Below are 20,858 nucleotides of genomic sequence, written 5' to 3'. Positions count from 1 at the left end.
GACGTATTTGATGTCATTACATGTGAATTTAGCCTGCCAGGTAGAGGTATCAAAGGAGGAGTAGTGGAGGCACCCAGTTGATCTACTTCAGAGCCATTCATTTTAGGAAGTTAGTTGGCATCGAAAGGTTCTGCATTTGATATGCAGATGCCATTGTGCATCGTCGATGCGTTGCTGGATAGTGAGCGTGTGTTTGAACAGTAGTGCTGGGTGAGTCTACATATAGAAGTGTTACACAATGGCGAAGACAGAATGACATTGCACTAGACTCTAAACCAAACATGGGAAGGATTACTGTCATTTGAGAGGTGGATACCTTGAGATTTGTGCTGATGAAGTATAGGCTCGATTTCAGAACCAGACTGCTCATCCATAAGCAGGCATCAAGTGTATGAATAGTGTCACCTGTCTGTGGCATCACATACCACCATGACATCAGAGAATAGCAGCACAGTTGTATCTCATTTGACCAACAAGAAGAGACTCATCTAGGATTCTGACTTCCATTTCCTGTAGCCGTATTGATATGAACATAGGAGGTTGCATGCGCCTACATATTTGCAGGTGGAAGTATCACTATGTTTCTACCTAACCTTGCATATGAAGGGTGCTTAAGAGGTGGGGCACTGGTTTGGGGAGGGAGATTGCATGGTTATGAGATAGCATTTGACATGATGTGATACTTTACTTGATTATTCGGGACAGCACCCCAATATAAGGAGAATTTTAAGATGGTTTGCTAGATGCTGTTTAGGCAGGAGCAATATTTATTGGCTTTGACTTTCGTACACATGTCTAGTAATTCGTATTTCTGGTTCTAAAAGGATGTGAGTCTTCTGTGGCTATTCGCGCATGGCAGTAGAGCATTTTGCAAACTGTACAATTGTGCAGAAAGCCAGATTTATGCCGGGGACATTTTCTTCATTGAAGAGCAAGAGTTATTTTCCAGGGATCATCTGGGAAAAAAGTGCACTTGGAGTTTGATGACGTTTTGTTAGATGTTTCCCTTGGAACACTGATACTCGGACAGTTAGTGCTGTCATGGAGCATGGTTTACAAATGTTTGTATGTATAGTTTTTGTTGTTGTTATTGATGGGAATCTTTGTCTTGACCTTTGCAGGTCACAGTTGTGTTAGTCGTTTTGAATACTTTTTTGTTGAATGCTGATGTTTACTTTATATGCAGGACTTTTAAACAGCAGGGGGGAAGAGTCAAGGTTGTGGCTCCTTTTATACCTGTCTGCAACAAAATGGCCACCAAGGCATGCAATGGCTGAAATCTCACAAGACTCTTCTGGAGCATATTAAATTTTACGAGATTCATGTCAGTGATACTAATAAAAAAATGTATTTGGAGATGTGTATGAAGAGAATGCACTACCTACTTGCACCTAAAGATTGTTTCCAGGGAAACCTTAAGGATTTTGGGGGCCCAGGGTCAAATGTATTTTGGGGGCCCCTGTTTGGAACAGATTTGAATTTATGATCCAGCTTCAGCTCTTTCATGCCCCCCTTGGCCAGACCACTGACAGCGCACCGCACACTGGCCCAAATTCTAAATGTGTTTACATCTAATATTCAGGGATAGTGATAGGTGTAAAATTACTGCAAATAATCTATGTGGCTCCCTCCCATTTTTCATATGTGAGGTCCTGTTTTTATCTAAAGAAATTGTTTATGGATGTTGCATGACACATTAACACAACATTTGTCTGCAAAATGTCTTTTATACTCTCTCACATCACTCACATTAAAAATAAATGAAGGAAAAATGCTTTTTAAAATAATCTGTTTAAGAATTATTCAAGGTCATCGGTGAAAGACTCTCAGCAGGACAGAGTTGGCTCTATCAGGGGTCCCCCCTGAAAGGCTGGGGCCCACGGTCAGGGCCCACACTGCCCCTGCCTTAACCCCTTCAGTGCCCATGACGAGCTGGACTCGTCATGGGCCGCGGTTGCGCTGTGCCCATGACGAGTCCAGCTCGTCATAGACCCCGCCCGCTAATGCAACGGCCGGCACAGGGCGGGGAAAGGGGCGGGCACTGAAGGGGTTAAACCGGCTCTGTTTCAGATAGATTTCTTTGTAGTTGATGTGTGTCTGCAAATGTGTGAGTAAACAATTTCCTGTCTGCCCTGTTTAGAATACACACGCATGAAAAAAATAATATATATATATATATATACACTCTAAATAAGGTGGGCAATAGGGTGTAAACCCATGTATGTACTTTAGATACGGAGGATGGGAAATATAAATTTGTTAACACTCTAAATAGGGTGGACGGAACACCCACCAAAATCCTGACCATGATGTCCTTTGATTACCTTTAGCAAAATAACCAGTTTACTCCGCCTCTAAAAAATTATCTTATGCAGATAATGATAATATTGGACTACTTGAAATGCAAAAATATCTAGGTGAGAGGTGTTATAGATTTGCTTTTTGATACACTAGAGGGGCTAAGACATTTGAAGGAGTTGATCATCTGTAGCTAATACCCTAAAGGTAGCCACAATTCTGTCTTCTAAGAGCAACTTTTACATTTGCAAGTTAGCCTGCACATCTGTTTTTTGCGGAATATACAACGAAACAATCTGTGGTAGGCATCTACATTTGTAAAGTGCTGACATTTGTGCCTCACTCTCTACTAAATCTGTCAAAAAGTGATGCTCGAAAATGTGTGTGCAAATCTGAATAAGAGTTCGTTTTTCTTGCTTTAGTTCCATTGCATAACCTTTTCGCTTATCTAAACCAAATTTGCTAAAAGTGAGTTTGAGTTACTTTGTAGCACAAACTCAATGCAAAGCAAAGCATTATGCTTGGTTTTACTATCTAATTTCAAATCAGGGTATGCGTTGGATAGTTTCCAAAGTAACTCAAAGATGTGATGTGTTCTGCTCTGTGTCACTCCGTGGTTCCATGGATGCTACATGAGTGTGCGTATGAAATCACTCATGGGTTATAACACTATTCCCTATCTTCAAACATTTGTAGACAAGGATTTCCGCCAAAGTCTTACGCCTGCCAAAGGCAGGAGTAACAAGGAGAAATGTTTGAATTTCTCCTTGCTTTTCCTACATTGCAAGTGTGCTGCATTGTTCAGCACACATGTAAAGCAGGAAAAGTGTTAAAGATAGTTTTTGGTGCTGGAAGAGTCCCCTTCCAGAACAAAAATAATTTCTTACAGAATGCACAGACTCTTGCACTATGCACTTGGTGCAAGGTGTGTGCGCTGGTTCATGGCATCCTAAAATGCACCAGCACAGGGAGATGGAAAACAGTGCCACATCTTAGTAAATACGATGCTGCTCCTCTCTTTCCCTTCCATTAATTTTTTGACTTTTTCATAAATTTGGGCCTGTGTGTCACTGCAGAGAAGACAACCCACACTCAGATCACCTGCTGCAACTGATAGCCAATGTCCCTCATAACAGGACCGCTAACAACCTCATATTTGTTTGGTCTTGCTGGGTGCCATCCATGAGGTGCAGCTTGAGTTCCATTGGCACAGTGAGCTTTGATCATGTGTGGAGATATCTACACCACATAGAGTGCCTCACTTAAACCTTATGGATGGAGATGCTTCATCACCAGTGTAATTGCTCTGGGTGCATTCCTTTCCATTGCTTGTAGCTATTACAGAGAGAAGCCAACCAAATACAAGTCAGTATTGGCCCCACCCCCAAAATGAGTGGTCCAATCCAAACTGCTGTTGGATATATTTAGAGGCGAGGGTTCTATTAACCTAGATTGTTTCTTGGCTATGGTTTTGATTAACATTATTTACCTTCTTTTGTTTTAGAAATTCCAGCAGAAGCATCAAGTATCTCAAATTCTTTTGGAGCAGAACACGATTTGGGCAGAAACTCCTACCATGTAAGTTAAAAGAAAATCTTTTAGTCCCTAAACAGTTTGCTTGAAATGTATTCATCCATTGGAATGGCTACTTAAATGTTTTGTGTTTTTTTATAGTGCCACACGGTTCCACACTGGTTGAAAAGTAGCAGGAAAGAGGTAAGCACAGCGATCACCAAACTCTAAGAAGGAGGCAAGCAATTATAGTGTCAGAGTTACCTCTAGAGGTGAAAAACCAATTTGGGAATCCCAAAGGGATGTAAATACTGCCCTCAACCACTCAATGAGTGGCATGCTTCATCATAGGGCCGCTGCGACTCCTTGACGCATACCAACGTCCAGGGAGGAGCCCAAAGAAAAAATAGAATATAAAAAAGAAAGAATTCAATAGATAGGGATCCCTGATGCAGAGAAAAATTCTAAAACTGTCTAAGTGGGTATCTGAAACCTTTATTGTGGATCCCACTTGGCAGGATTAAAAGAAAATTAAAAGAACAGACATATGGAAAAGTATCAACACCATTACCCTAGCTGCTGTATCAACTTGCCTCTGCCCTAGATTGCAGCCCGGTAGGGTTGATGGCATTCATCAGGATACAGATCCATAAAGAAAGTACTCATAATGTTCCCTCCTAGTCTTGTCACTATCGAGTAGGGGACTCATAAATGGCTATACTTTCCCTTTCTGCACACACACACCATCTGCCTACCTACGGAAATAAACAGCAAGGTTAGGTGTGGTTGTGTTAACTCATATAGCTGCATCTTCCCTTGCCCCCACCTACGGCTAGGCAATACTATTTCCGGATAAAGATGCTAAATACACCAATTATGTGATCCCATTCCCTATAAAAAAATGTAACGTATATACCCAATCAAAGAAAGGAAGACACCTTACAAGTGATCTACTATATTTACACATGCTCAGTAACTTAAATGATAACCTACTTACCTGTCTTTCATCAACGATGATCCTAAATCGGGGACAGAGTGGGGACACCGTCCTATAGTCACACTCTAAAATTAAAGGATTAAAAGCCAATGACCGACAGTTATAGGGAAGAAATTCTGAGTAGCCATAAAAATATTTGTGGTCACAGTCTTTTAGTCTCACAGAGTAGTTTCTCCCTTAGTAACCTCCTGCTCTTAATGAAAGTACCCCAAGTTTCACTATACAGGTTAATAGTGAATACCTAGTGGAACTTGTATGTGAGGGAGACCCAGTCTTAGGTACTCCCTTACCACTCTTGGGGGGGTGCCATTGTAATCCAAACCTCAGAGGCGTACAACCTAGAATGCCTCTGTCTGCTAGGTGGTGGGAGGAACTATGAAATCCTAGGTAGAGGTCCTGTAGATCAGTTACAGAAATAAATCAACATCATCTTGAAGGAGGCACTTGCTATTGGGTGGATTAGCCAAAAGGAGGGAGCCTTTTTAGTCAAAGAAAATCCTAAAACACCTTATTTTACACAAAGACACCAGCCCGCCCCCAGGAAGACCTATAGTCTCTGGAATAGATTCTATCCTGGAACCATTATCACAATTTTGTTATTTTTACTTTAGACCTTAGGTTCAGGGAATGCCAGCTTATTTAAAAGACACTAGGGAGGTATTGGATTTAATCAAGGACCTGGAATTCAACCCGACAGAAGACCTCTTAATCGGGTTGGATATTGAATCACTATACACAAATATCCCTCAGAGGGAAACACTGAGAGTCATTGAGAGCATCTTTTATGCAGAACAGTGGAAATTCCAAACCCCCCAGGTCTCTGAATTTAGGCCTAGCTGAACTGGCATTAACAAGGAATTTCTTTCAATATCACAACACCTCATTCTTACAAACCCATGGGAAATCCATGGGTAGTCCTTTTGCTCCGAGCGTAGCATGTCTATGTGTATCACAATTTGAGAATGAACACATTTACTCAGAACAAAATCCATATCGGAGCACCATAAGGGTCTGACGTCTTTATATCGACGTGGTGATTCTCATCTGGCATGGAGATTTACCAGGAGCCACTGACTTTTTTGCTTGGCTAAATGGTCAAAATCCCTTTCTGTTCTTCACTTCCACTATCACCACAGAGGCCCTTCCTTTTCTGGATCTCATTATAAAACCTTTGAATGGCAAACTGAGCAGCGAAGTTTTCCACAATCCTACAGACAAGAAAAGTGTCTTGTCTTTCCATAGCTTCCATCCCAAATCATTAAGGGAAAATCTCCCCTCTGGACAGTTCCTCCAATTGAGGAGAAACTGTTCAGACATTCGTAATTTTGAGAAGGAGGCTGAAGTGCAAAGTGTGACAGAGACTCACTTTTGGCAATAACTGAGAAACCCAAAGAAGACAGGAATGTGTGCATAACTACCTTTAGGACAGCTTCTAATTGCATCAAGAAGATTATAACCAAAAGCTGGCGTATTCTGAACACTAATGGCCGGAATTTAGAGAGCCCATTATTCTCTTACCAAATAAGTGCAAGCTTAAAGACTGTGCTAGTGCATAAAAGACCACAACAAAAGAAAGGAGGAGATCATAGAATCCCTGCAGAGGGAGCCCTAACCCCGGTGACTGGGCATTACAGCTGTGGGTCATGTAAAGCTTGTCCACTTACTGCAAACACAAAATTGGTGAGTCTGGGACTGAGATATCCATGGGAACTTAGGAATCATACGACTTGTAATACAGAAAATGTCATCTATTTGATCACCTGCCTGTGTGGCCCACAATATGTATGTATAACTGTGAGGCGGATCAAAGTAAAAATATTGGAACATATGAGCAATGTTACATGTCAAAAACAATGACCAAACTGACTGCACACTATACGGAGAAGAAGCATACTGAAAAAGATCTACACGGCACGTGTAAAAATAGTAGATCACTTGTAAGGTGTCTTCCTTTCTTTGATTGGGTATATACTTTTAAATTTTAATAGGTAAGGGGATCACACAGTTGGTGTATTTGCATTTTTATCCGGAAATAGGATTGCCTAGCCCTTGGTGGGGGCAAGGGAAGATGTAGCTATATGAGTTAACACAACCACACCTAACCTTGATGTTTATTTCCGTAGGTAGGCAGATGGCGTGTTTCTACAGAAAGGGAAAGTATAGCTGTTTATGAGTCCCCTACCAGATAGTGACAAGACTAGGAGGGAACATTACTAGTACTTTCTTTAGGGATCTGTATCCTGATGAATGCTATCGACCCTACCAGGCGGCAATTCAGGGCAGAAACATGTTGATATAGCAAAGAGGGTAATGGTGTAGTTACTTTCCGATACACCCATTCTTCTAATTTTCTTTTAATCCTGCCAAGTGGGATCCACAATAAAGGTTTCGGATACCCACTTAGACAGTTTTAAAAATTTTCTCTGCATTAGAGATCCCTATCTATCGAATTCCTATTTTTTAATTCTCTATTCTTTCTTTGCGCTCGTCTCTGGATGTTGGTATGCGTCAGGGAGTGGCAGCGGCTCTATTATGAAGCATGCCACTCATTGAGTGGGTGAGGGCAGTATTTATAACCCTGTGGGATTTCCAAATTGTTTTTTCACCTCTGGAGGTAACTCTGACACTATAATTGCTTGCCTCCTTCTTAGGGTTTGGTGATCGCTCGTGCTTTCCTCTTTCCTGTCACTTTTCAACGAGTGTGGGACCATATGGCCCACTTCCTAGTGGGTAAGATCATCTTTAATTCATTACCCCTGAGTACATGTCCTTCTCGTACAGTGAGTTGTATAATTTGTTGTGAGAACGAGGTAAGGCACAATCTCTTGTCCTGTTTTTGTTGTGTATCACGTGACAAGGCTTCATCTGCATTCATATGCATACAGATAGTCGTCCCGGGCTGGGAGAGAGAGGGACGTTCACACTTCACAGTTGTATAGGTTGTGTCGTGTCCTCAGACAAACGGCTGATTTACCCCCTACTGATGTTTTGATCCAGGGCTTAGTTGAAAGGAATTGTGGAGCACTTCAACAGGTTCTTTTGAAGTCACCCCATATATCAGACATTTATGAGTGCAAATAGAGGGGCTTTGACCCCATGTCAGGGAAGCAATTTTGGATCTGGAACTGAACCTCTGTCAGAGGACTGCTGCGCTGCTCAAAGGAACTCATCTGGACTGCTTTTTTATTTTTTGCCCTGCTGCATGCTAACTGCTGTGCTGCTGAAAGGACTCAACTGGACTGCTTTTCTGCTTGTTGCCCTGGTGCCTGCTGTCATCTGACTCTGATCTCATCAGACACTGCATGGAACTTGTGACGAGACATTGCTGACTCTTCAATCTGTACATTCCAGAGGACGGCTGTGCTGCCAGGAGAACTGCCATTGTTGCCAAAATGCCTTGTCCTGGCCTCCTACCTCCCTTCTTGCCCCCCATCATGTATTTTTCCAGGGCTTGTTGACTCGCCCCCTGTTCTCCCACAATCTCAGGGCCATAAAAGATTGCCCCCGGGCACCTCTGCTATGGGACTCTAATCCACAGGAGTCTGGCAGCAGCGTGCTCTGCAGAGGAGCTGTGATCAATTGCTCCCTGGGTTTTTTCTTTTTTTTTGCCAGTCGCATGTAGTGAGCGTTGTTTTCTGTCCTCACTTCATGTTTGGCATAAATGGCCGCTCCGGGCTTAAGCTGATGCTACAGAGGCTCTGCGGTTGTTTGTTTCCCGCCCTGACCAACAGCTGAGGTCGGCGGTGCTTTGTGTACAGTACAGGACCCACGCTTCATTGAACTAACGCAATGGAGTCCTGATTGCAGCCAGCACGCCCGATCAAATTGCTGTCCTGCTGTATTGAAAACATTGCATGGACAACGGCTTGCCCTGCCCACCACTGCGCCGGAAAGAGGCTGCTGCACTACCTGACAAGTTGGATCAGCGTGACCCATTGCGGCCCCTGCACTCTGCCTAAGGGGAGGCAACACAGCTGTGGAAGCTCCAGGCCCATCCCCACAGCCTCCTGTGATGAAGGTGTGTAACTGGACTCGTGTGGTCCCTGTCAGCCGTACTGCTCTCCTCACCAGATGCTGTAGTTACTCAGCGATGGGGACCTGCTAAAGAATTCCCGTGCCCGTGCTTTCAGAGCATTCCTTGATGAACGTCATTCTTTCGAGTTGCATAATGGGTGATCCCCAGCTGGGATCTCCTGCATTGCAAATTGGTCCAAGGGGCCGGAAGGAATGTATGGATCATGAGGTTTCTGTCCCAACACAGTGCTATTGAGCACTGCTATTCCTGATCTTGTTTCTAAACGTGCATGACGTGGAAAGTATATAGGTGTTCCTGGATCCATGCTCCTTTATTGCTACTGATGTGCTTGTGGGGAACGTTGGTGATTTATGTGTCCCCAACCTACTACTGAATTTCATGCCTTTACATTATAATGCATGACGTTTTGATTCTTGCACGGTCAGGATAATGAATGCTATCTCAGGATTTGCATAATATGCACAGTATTTATGGTTCATGTCGTTATGGTTTTGTTTTATGTATAGTATACTCTATGTATACTGTTATATATACTGTGTGGAGTCTCTTTTTGGGGTATTTATCGCGTTTCTGTGTGTGTGTGTATTACGCAAACACTTTACACATTGCCTCAGATGATAAGCCTGACTGCTCTGCGCCAAGGTACCAGAGGGCGAGCACAGGTTCTTGGGTGTGTAACTCCCTTACTCTGACTAGACTGGTGGGTTCTGCCTGCCTTAGATGCATACTCTAGCCAACCAAAAACCTAATTTTAACATCCTGAATAAAAAAGTATTTTGCAATTGCATTCCACAGGGTAATAATGTGTCAATAAATGGCAAGGAAGGGGCACTCAAATGGACGTCTCTTTCACATTTATGAAACAGTAAAGGCCCATATCCCTATTTTATTTGTTATTTCGATGCCCTGAAGATTGTATTAGAACACAGTGGGATGCAGCGGACATCAATCGACAGACATCCGTAATTGATGAGCAGTCAGATGCAAGCCGTCAGATACCTATGGTGCAGGCTAATGCTTGGTAGACCAGGTTAGGATTCCGACATTTCAAGAACTTTTCAGGTGTGGTCTGGTGTGGAAGTAGGGTGTCCCACTGTCAGGTAGATTTCTTGGGGGCAGTACTCTCCCACAATCCCACCTTCAGCAGCACCTTCTCTACAGATTATCATACTGGAGTACTGGTGTGGCCAGACGACGGGAAGGGTTTTGGGGAGGGTACTGCTGGAAGGGAGGTTGCATATTTATTCTCAAGAAGGAGTCCAATGGAGTCCAAAACACCATGGCTCCCAAATATGAACCTTGGAGTGACTTCCCCTGCAACCCTGGCTAGGCAGTAAATGTGTGTGGCGACGGAAGCTCATTCACTGAATATGGACTGTGAGTGGAAGATGGGCGAGGAAGTAATCACAGGTTTTGTTGATATCATTTGTGTTGTCTCTTAAGGATGTGGCTTAACGGCTAGAGCGGCCGACTTTGAAGCTGGGGAACCAGGTTCGAGACTGGTGGGAGGCTCAAGCATCCTGAGCTTCTGGGCAAATCACGGAATCTCCCCGTGCCTAAAAATGAATGTGTCCGTCTGTAATGCAACTGGTGCTCATGTAAAACGCTCTGTTACCTTCGGGTCAAGTTTGCGCTATATAAAACTATTATTCGGGAAATATAAGAAAAAACATAAAGACACCTACATTTATGCGTCAATCTCTAGAATAGAGGGGCGGGGGACATTTTCAGCGCTAGTTGCTTGCTTTACAAACGCTCGAGCTGTTTCAGAAACATCTTGGCTTTGCAGAGCATCTCTGCGGTACTGTGGCCGGGAAAGCCCTCTCCAGGGACTCATTGTTAATATCACTGTCTGCTTCCGCCCCTCCTCGAATCAGAGGAAGCCATTACTGCGGCTGCTGGAGCAATATTGCGCACATCCGTTATCCGAAAGTCCTCCCCTGCAACGTTTTCAATAATGTACGAGGGGTTAGAGTAGGATGCGAGACATGATTGCCGAACTGAGCGACGCATCAAATATTCTTAAATGCGCTCTTCCGGTGACGGATGTTCCTTTACAGAGAGGGTTTCGTAAATGAAGGCGCCGAGGGACCTCGTAAACAGCGTTCGCATCCATGTTTATGCCCACAGTGTAAAAATGATTTCACGAGTTAATCTTTTCCCGCCGAAGCGATGCTTCTGGCTGCACAGACTGCACTGCTGCAACGGGGGAGCAGATGGTGTTTTGCACTGCCCGTGGAACAGCAACTCAGACAGGGTTTGCTCCGGTACATGTTGCACGAAGATTGTTCCACCAGTGCCAAAAATAGATCAACACATGTTGCTATATTTTTTCGATGTTTACGTGATGAGGACTGGAAGTAGTAAACTTGCTTCTGCTTTTTAAATTCGAGTTTGAGTCGATATCAGTTATTATCGAGGTTTATTGCGGAAATATATCCATAAATCCATACAATTATTAAATTAATAAAACATTCAGAATATTTCGGACCAGTTACTTCTACAATTTATGACTGAGGCATAAATAGTAAAAAAGTAGTTTACTTATTTGAAAAGTCATTCATGGATCAAAATTTTTCTTTGTTATCGCATTTGATTACGCGTGGAATTATAGGGTAAAGATGCAAAGTGTATTTTCTACAATTGATTTGCAATCTCTTTTCCCTATTTTTGCCCTAAGGGCCAGATTTATAATGGACTTGTGTTGTCCTCGCGTGATATAAAAATCGTCATCAGGCAACACAAGTCGTGAATGAGATTTACAAAGCCACGCAAGGGGCGACTTGTGTTGCATGCATGACTTTGTAAAGAAATGTGACGCAACATAGCGACTTGTGCTGCATTACATTTCGTAGTGATAGGCATTTTATGGATGGAGCATGGATGTTCCCGTGCATCAACCCATGGAATTTGCCACACTCCCAAATTTACTAAGGCAGTAAATCTGGGATTGTGCCAAAATCGTGAACCTACCAGGTATAAATGTGTTTGTATATAAGTATTTCATGCACTGTCAATTGTGAATTGTCATAAGTATTTTGACAATTTACTGTCAAATTTGGTAAATTTAAACAATTGCAAAGAAAGGAATGGTTTAATAAAAATTCCATTCAAACAGAAAAGATAGTGGTCTGTTTGTTGCTCAAAAATAATAAGAGCATAACGTGAAACGGAGCCAGGTTCTCCTTTTTGTATCCAATTTAGTACGGCCCTACCTGGTGCTGGTCCTCTGGGCCTATCCCCCCCAGTTTTTCCAATTGGTGACACTGGGCGGGGATGGGTCCTTCCATTACTGCGCTATGTCTCGCTTAGCTAATGTAAGGCCCAAGAATAACAAGCATTGGCATAGCCAATAGGTCTCGCCTTTGGGACCTTATAAGTGTTTAGCTATGCAACAGTTGCATAACTACATACTTATAAGGTCCCAAAAGCGAGACCTATTGGCTATGAAAAGTGGCCGTGCGGCCGCGAAAGTGAAAGTGATCGCGATCAAACATCAAAGCGGCCATGCGGCCGCGAAAGTGAAAGTAATCGCGGTAAAGCGCGGCGCACGCGCCCGCGCACAGGCACTGTATCTCTAGGCTGGCCTGGTAGCACTTTTTGGAGCCCTCTCAATAAGTCTCGCCAGACCAGCGCATGCGCTGGGTCAGGCGAGACCTAAAAAGTGTCTCTTATATCTGTTCCCCCCAATGTCGTCTGTGCTATGTAGAAGCGCTAATCTGGGGTTTAACGAAATATCCCACGCCAGGACGCGGCTCAAACAAGATGACACACTGGACCAGAACGACTGAACTGCTGCGCAGTCCTCACCGTTTGTAAAAACAGCTCATCATCTGCGCAGCAGCGGAGACACATAGGAGACTGGATTGAACCCATTTTCCATAGCCTATGACGAGTGTAATATACCCTGTGGAGGTATTTAAACTGGATTAGTCTGTATCTGGTGGACACAGCTGCATACCAAGGGCTAGCCAAGGCCTCGGCTCAATCATCATCCCTGAGGGCCGGCAGGTCTGCAGCCCACGCCTCTCTGGTTTTTATGGCTAATGGTCCTGGTGTGTGTATTGAGTGTCTGGTAGATTTGCCTAATTTTGTGATCCCCAATGTCTCCCATCAGCAGACGGCCCTCCAGTGGGTGGAACTCTGGCAGGGACTCCAGCTGCCGAATCTGTGGGGCTAAAGCATGCCGAAACTGCAGATAGCGATGGAACTGTGATTTGTGTAGGTCGTAATCCGATTGTAACCGTTGAAAGGATTTAAGAATGGTCCCCTGTATAATGTCTCCTAGCGTGGAGATACCAATGAGGTCCCATTTACGGAACCCCCAAAGCGCCGAGACCGTCCGTAAATAGGTACCCAGCCAAAGGGGAGTGGAGGCTGTCAGCCTACCCCACCAGCCCATGGACCGGACTACCCGCCTCCATGTCTGTATGACTGTCTGGCATCCCTGAGGAAGCATGTCCAATGATGCATTGCTGTATAGAAAATAGAGCAGGGGGTCCCCGCCATGGCGATCAGCTAAACGGCGTATGCCGGATCTGTCTGGGACCCATACCACCATTCATTGATACTAGGAGGTGCGAGGCGCAGTAATACGCGTGAACATCTGCTTCTGCAATACCCCCGCAATACGTGGATTGGGTACATGTGGAAAGTGCCACTCGGATCGCACCCCCTTGCCAGAGGAATCTATTTAATAGTGCATTAACCTGAGTGAACTACAACAGAGGGATGGAGTAGGGATAATTGTGGAGCCGATTATGTAGGCGTGGTAAGGTCACCATCTTGAAAATTGCGGACCTTCCGTACAGGGATAGGGGTAGTTGGGCCCAGATCGTCATCTCATGACGAACAGCCGGAAGCAGTGGAGCAATATTGTGCGTCCAGGAGACCTTGGGACACCGCGAAATATAGACCCCCAGGTATTTGAAGCCAGTTTCAGCAATGTTCAGCCTAGAAGCCCAGGCCTGACTCCGCTGGTCCCCATTGATGGGAAAAGGTGTAGATTTGGATGGGTTGGCGAAGAGACCCGTGGTCCCGACAGAGATGTGAAGGATTTGGAGGACACGGGGCCCAGAGAACCATGGGTCTGACATTAAGAAAAGGGCATCCTCCGCATAGAGCGCAATTCTATCAGAATGTTCCTGTGACCAGTCCATCCCCCTGATCAGGGGGTCCTGGTGCACCCACGCCGCCAAGGGCTCTATCGCTAAGGCGAAGAGAAGTGTGGACAGGGGGCATCCATGTTGCGTGCCCCTGCGGATGGGAATGGGGCCGAGCAGCAACCTGCCACCCGAACTGAGGCGGTAAGGTCAGTGTAGAGCAGCCATACATAAGCTTTGAACCGTGGACCCAGATTTATGGCCTCAAGGAGCTTAAAGAGGTAGGTCCAACTCAAGGAGTCGAACGCCTTGTCTATATCGGCCAATAGAACAGCCGCCGGGCGACCCGGGTGGAGGCACCTGCGATGGCATTGTGGGCTCTCCTAATATTGTGTCTGGTGGATTGCTGTGTCCTGAAGCCCAACTGGTCTGGGTGTACGAGATCTTAGATATAGGAACAAAGGCGGTCGGCCAGGACTTTCCCCAGGAGCTTGGGTGCCAAAATTCAGCAGGGAGATAGGGCGGTAAGAGGCTGGTTCTTCAGGGTTTAAGGAAAACTACAATTTCAGCGTGCCGCCAGTCCATCGACAGGACACATTGTTCCAAGGCTTCATGCAATACCTCAAGTAAGTGAGAACCCAAAGTCGCCATGCGAGGACGTAAAAAGTAACTGGGGAAGCCATTCGGGCCTGGAGCCCTACCTGGGTGGATGTTAGCCAACGTCGCCCGTAGGTCGTCCGTCGTGATGGGGCTATCCAACAAATCACACGCCTGGTCTGACAATCGGCAGGGGGGAATGTCCAAGAGGAATTCGTCAATGAGGGGTTCTGCTATTACTTCCTGCTTTTCATACAGAGCGGCGTAGAAGGAAGCAAAGGCTTGGACCACAGCCTCGGGGGAGGTACAGAGAGTGCCGTCCGGGACCTCAAAAAAGGGACCTGCATCGGAGTCGATCTGACCTAGCATAGCCTATGGAGCATTTGGCTGGACTTATCGCCCCACTGAAAAATCCTGTACTGAGTCGCCAGCCACGCCTCTTTAGCACCATCCGTAAGGAGCTGGTGAATTTGCTGTTGGACGTGTAAAAGGTTGCGGCGAGAGCTGGGGCTGGACCCTTCTAACATTTGGGGCTCTAGTCGGCCTTGGCGATCCTCCAGTTCTAACACTTGTGCCAAGCGCTGCCATTTCTCCCACGTGCGAAACCTAATGTCTGCTCCCCTAATTGTGGGCCTAAGAGCCTCCCAAATTGTGATATGCGACGGAGAGGTACCTACATTGAACCGGAGGTAATCCGCAATGGCAAGGCGCAAGGCCTCCTGATATTTGGGTTCACGGAGGAGCCACGGGGATTTGTGCCACCTGTACGGGATTTGCCGAGTCCGTAGATGCAGCTTAAGTTGAACGGGCGAATGATCCAAGAGGCCTCGGGGCAAAATAGAAGTGTGCACTACCCTGTGTATATAGCTATGCGGAAGGAAAATGTAGTCGAGCCGTGAAAGTGTGGGATGTACGGCCGATGCATATGAGAACCCCAACTCAGTGGGATGAAATGCCTGCCAGGAATCCGACCAACCCAGTGTATGTGCTAATGCAGTCAGTTTGGAAACGGGGGGTCTATCAGACGGCATCGCCTGCCATCGATCGTGGGGGCCCATGGTATCGTTCCAGTCACCACCTAGAATCATCAGGATGCCAGGAAGGTCCCCCCAGAGCTGCGTAAGTTTGTCAATGTTTGACCCAGTGGAGGAAGGGCATAGATACTCCCAATAGTCATTTGCTCAGCAGCCACTGTGCCTGAGACCACAGTAAAGCGTCCGCCGGGATCTAACCAATGTTGCGTGATGTGGACCGGCACCCGGCAGTGGATGAGAATCGCAGTTGCCTGTTCACCCCTTGTAAATACAGAATGATAAATAGTAGTAAACCCAAACCTATGAAGGCAAGGAGCTGTGTTGCAGAGGAGATGAGTCTCCTGAAGCAGCAGGATATCAGCAGCATACCGCTTCGCTAAGCGCAGTACTGCCCTGTGTTTGATCTCGTGCAACAGGCCCCGTACATTCCAGGAAATAATATTTAGTTCATCCAGTGGAGAGTTACTCGTATGATGTGTCATCACCCATCATCAAAATGTATGTCAGTTGGTGTATGATCTGTGGCATAATGTGCGATTGTGTGGTTGGTGCGTAAAACATAAAGAACAAACAAGAAACCTCGCAAATCCCACCCCTTGAACTCCACCCCCATACTTACAAAAACAAGGAGTACCTGTCACAGTGGAATCATGTCTCAGGCCCCAAACGTGACGACCCAAGCAGACCTACCAAAGGAGCCCACCCAACCCAACATTACAAAACATAACACAGAATGTCCAAGGGCGTGGACTGTCCGATTTTGCCTAGAGCCGATATATAGGACACCCGTACATGAAGTTCCAAAATCCCCAAAGAAAGGCCGGCAACACCAGTATGAAGCCAAGATCCCGACAGAGTCGGCCTCAATCAGCGGTCTAGGACTGATCATGAGCTCGCCAGTTAGACCGCGATCTGTGCCGTCTCTGTGTTGTGCCACCGCCCTGCCGGATGCATCTGTGGGACCCCTACGAGGAGTCGGAGTCCAGCGGCGGCGAGTGCAGTTTGAGGTTATGCCTCTCGTCAGTCCAAGCAAATACCTCATCAGGAGAGTCAAAGAAGTGGGTCTTGGCGTTGAAAATCACTTTCATTCTGGCGGGGAACAATAACGCATAGGATAAGTTCAGTTCTCGGAGCCTACGTTTAGCCGCCACTAAGGATTGGCGCTGCTGCTGCACCAACCTGGTATAGTCGTGGAAGACCATGATTACATGGGAGTCATAAATCATCTTGTCCTTGTGAATTCGGGCCAATCGGAGGATGGCATCGCGGTCTGCATAGTTGAGGAGCCGGGCGATCAACCTTTTAATATTTTTAGCTGGAAATGTTCCATGGATATTAAGGACTCTGATTGTTGCACATTTTTTATACATTTGCCTGAAACCGAGGGGCACACTTTATCTTTCTGCTCTATCTACTCAGAGATAAGGAGAAAATTGATCCAACCTTAGTGCTTGAACTTGGATCTAAGGCATCACCAAGCAGCATTAAGGTTTTTTTTATAGTGGATACCCAAGGTTTCATCTTTTTCGATCTGAGTAGATTTGTGCATGCGGCTTGGTGCCTGAGGGAACAAAACATGGTACCCAGCATTATGCATATTGAAGTTTTGTAACTGTTTAGTACTTTTTAAGGTTCATTTGCTGTGATTTTCTATATCTGTGTGTATATTTGTATGTTTTATGGGGTGATCTCACAAAGTAAACATGTTTATAGAGGAGAAATAGCTTTATTTGTCCTTGTTATTTCCTCTTTCCATGTGTGCTGTATTCTGCAGCACATATAGAAGGAGGAATACACCTTTAAGTTATTCTGCCTGTAATGCAGGCACTAGGCAGCCACAAATGTGCCAGTGCTTGGAGAGAGCAGAATAGCAGAGTATCACTGTAAATATGGCACAGCTCAGCTCTCTCCCTTTCATGCAATGCAGCGCTCCCTTGTTCTTCTACATTGCATGAAATCTTAGTAAATATGCCCCATAAATGTCTGTGATACAGACTGGACCTAAATCTGTTTGTAGTGTGAGAGAGCTTTCATTTTACATTTACACTAGAAACTTTATTTAATGTTGCCCAATGTGTTCATACCTAAAGGCAAAAGTTTGCGAAGGTTGCAATGCATATATCTCATAGCCTCCCCTCCTTTGACGTACGATATGTACGGACATTCACATGCACACTCTCTCACAAATATATATATAGATATATAGATAAAGCGTGATAACGCCGTAATGGTGAAACGCGTCGTTCTGCTTGCTGATTAAAGTATTCACCTTCTATGGAGCGTCCGAGTGTTTCTTTGGCGTGAAAAGGAACAGTGTGGAGTGTATTGAAGGAGTTCCGGTATCCTGACTCGGACCGCCCGTGACAGCCCTGCGTTCTACCGGAGTTGAGGGAGTGACAAGATATATAGATATGTATAGATATAGATATTTGTTTATTCATTTATTTAGTATTTTGTATAGCACGAACAAGACCCAGAAATGAGTATCAGAGCGATTCACATATATATAGCATTGACGTTTTAAACAGTAAAGTTGCAGATGTCTCAATAAAAAATGTGAAACGAGGAAACATTTGTACAATCACTAATACAGTTAGAAAGAACTTAGGTTAATAACTTATAATACCTTTGCACATGTTCTGAGTATTCACAATGGTGACATTAGATGTAGCTGTCCTCAAGAGGATATCTCAGTGCGACTAAGGACAAGCGGATTGGGCCAAGTAATAGAGTGAAGAGCTCCATCTAGAATTTGGAAACAGATGAGTTTCCAGAGAGTATCACTCAGCAGGCTTGAGTAGGTCGAGTGATTGTCTGATTGGGGCTTCTAGAACAAGGTGTGAATGGGCTGCTGCGGATTAAGGGAGTAATTTGCTCATTCAATCTATCTATCTATCTATCTATCTATCTATCTATCTATCTATCTATCTATCTATCTATCTATCTATCTATCTATCTATCTATCTATCTATCTATCTATCTATCTATCTATCTATCTATCTATCTATCTATCTATCTATCTATCTATCTATCTATCTATCTATCTAGTTATAGTTAAGTCACCGATTCTATAGGAAATGCCATTTTTGATTTGCTAATAACTTTGAGCACATTTGACAAATCTTCATGAAACTTCCCAAAAAAGCGTTCTTTTTAGCCTAATTTGTGCATGGAAAGTTTCATGGTGAGCCGTCAAGTGGGAGTGGAGAAGAAAGGATGGTTCTAAAACGCAAAACCCCAATGCATTTTCCATAGACTGTTTTAGATAGCGCTACTATAAAAACTGCTGAACGGCATTACACCAAATTTGGCAGGAAGATAGATTTTGGTCCAGAATGAATGCTTTTTTTGATTTGGTGTTAATTAGTTCAGAGGTTTCTGAGAAATAAAGGCACAAAGATATTTGTATATCAGGACATCTGGGTCCAAGGGTCTCCTCTGAGAGTCTTGCAGGAGTGACAATTTAAAAATAGAGGATTCTGATTCACCCAGGGTGCTTATTTCCCCTTGGGCCACCTCGCTCCCGCGGGAGTCAGTGGTCTGATTGGCTGCCAGCAACATGAGAAAAGTGTTGCTGGCAGCCATTACAGGACTTTGGGACTTAGTTCCCTGTCCTGAATTACAAAAAAATTATATAAGAGAGCAGGGTAGGGATACTGTTACCTTTAAGCCTCGTGGGGAGACCCCGTATGGCCACCCCTGGGACAAAATTGAAACAAAATCAGCAAATTTTGTAGTGGTCTCACACGACTCCTGACTCGCCTGGGTCTGCATTCTATAATTAGGGCACATAAGTGGGTGGGGGCAAGCAAGTATTCAGCAAATCTCCAATGAGACAATCATCATCTTTCTCTGGTCTCTCGGGAGGGATATAACCTATCTCTACCACCACACGATCACACAAAACCCTTCCTGATTCAGCAAAGCTTCTTTATTCATACCTTGCTCTCATTAGCTTTATCAGTTGTTTGCTGTTCCTATTCATTCAGAGCCTCAACCTCTGCTGGTCGAGGTGGCTTCTTTCATTGATTTCTGCATCTTTGAAAATACTACAATTGTTTCATTTCAAAGGAACATTCTCAGCCTTTATCAACATTTTGTGCCCTGGCATTCCTCGGGGAGGGACGGCTGTTCCTCATCTAACCTGCCTTTACTGGTAGATTTACCCATGACTTAAGGTGGGGAACCTACATCACATACACTTTGATGGAAACGCCCCTCCTGCAGCATTTTCATACTTGCAACTCTACAGGAGAAACCTGGCACCGTAGATCTACCATCCTTGCCTGTGAGAATACCTGGGTAGGGTAAGGTTTTCAGTCACACTTGCCTGTAATCTCTAATGAACTTTCACATTCTGAAGGGCCTACCTCTTCAGCAGACTCACCCATACACCTGGAGGTAAACCGACGCTCCCCTGAAGAAAGACACACACACTTTCTTTTCAGCAGTCTTCCCCTCATGCATTCGCCCCATGCCGATGGACAAGGAAAGAAACCTGGCATGCCTTTCACTTCTCACAGGTGACCTGACTGCAGTCTATTTTTTATACCTCGGTTAACATTTTCCTTCTCATGCCCCACCCTATGCCTGTAGTTGCTCTTAAAGACCTACTAGGGTTATGCATGAGCCACTTATAAGTGCAGCCAAGTTGGGCCCACGCACATAGGGGGCAATTCCGCTATTTTACTTGCGTTCCATACCTGCCAGCTTCACCATGACTTTGCTGCTGCGAATCCTCCCATCCAACGATAAGTGGTGATGGGAAGCCAGTTTTTTTCCACCACTTCTGTCAACTTCCGGACCCTAAATAAAATTCTTAAGGAAGTTTCTTCTTTGAGAGCGAAGTTTATTAAGATGAATGACATAGTAGCTCCTGGAGCATCAGTATGGTGTTTAACGAAAAAAACTAAGCATAGCTACTTCTACCTTCTTCCAAAAATGGAAATCTACTCAACTGTACAGTTCTCACGCATAGTAAACTGATGAGCGTTCATTATTTGTATAACATCATCTTCCTGATACATTGATGACATTTTGTTAAACAGTGAGTGCTTTCCACTACAGCTGCAACATCGAGAGTTACTTATAAATGCCAGAATGAGAACATCAAATCTTACTGCTTTGTCTTCCCATGGAGTCCAGAGCTGAGCTTAGTAGGTAGTCACTGAAGCTTTTGAATGAATTTGTGCAATAGCAATGGGTTCATGTGATTGAGATGGAGTTAGTTTCGTTTTTGCATTTGCGGCTCAGGAGCTTACACATATGCAAACCAATCTCAA

General features: G+C 44.8%; 1 protein-coding gene across 4 annotated transcripts in view; it reads left to right on the top strand.

The window, feature by feature from the left end:
• Positions 1-20,858, top strand: part of IGSF5 (immunoglobulin superfamily member 5) — an 850,576-nt gene that overhangs the window by 737,518 nt on the left and 92,200 nt on the right. For all 4 annotated transcript variants that reach the window (XM_085621233.1, XM_085621235.1, XM_085621232.1 and 1 more), the window contains one exon: positions 3,803-3,876. In XM_085621233.1, coding sequence (XP_085477359.1) covers positions 3,803-3,876 — 74 coding nt within the window. The remainder of the gene's footprint in view (positions 1-3,802; positions 3,877-20,858) is intronic.

This window comes from Triturus cristatus, chromosome 8, assembly GCF_964204655.1.
Source record: "Triturus cristatus chromosome 8, aTriCri1.1, whole genome shotgun sequence".
NCBI classification, from domain to species: domain Eukaryota; kingdom Metazoa; phylum Chordata; class Amphibia; order Caudata; family Salamandridae; genus Triturus; species Triturus cristatus.
This window is presented reverse-complemented; position numbering and strand designations above follow the sequence as displayed.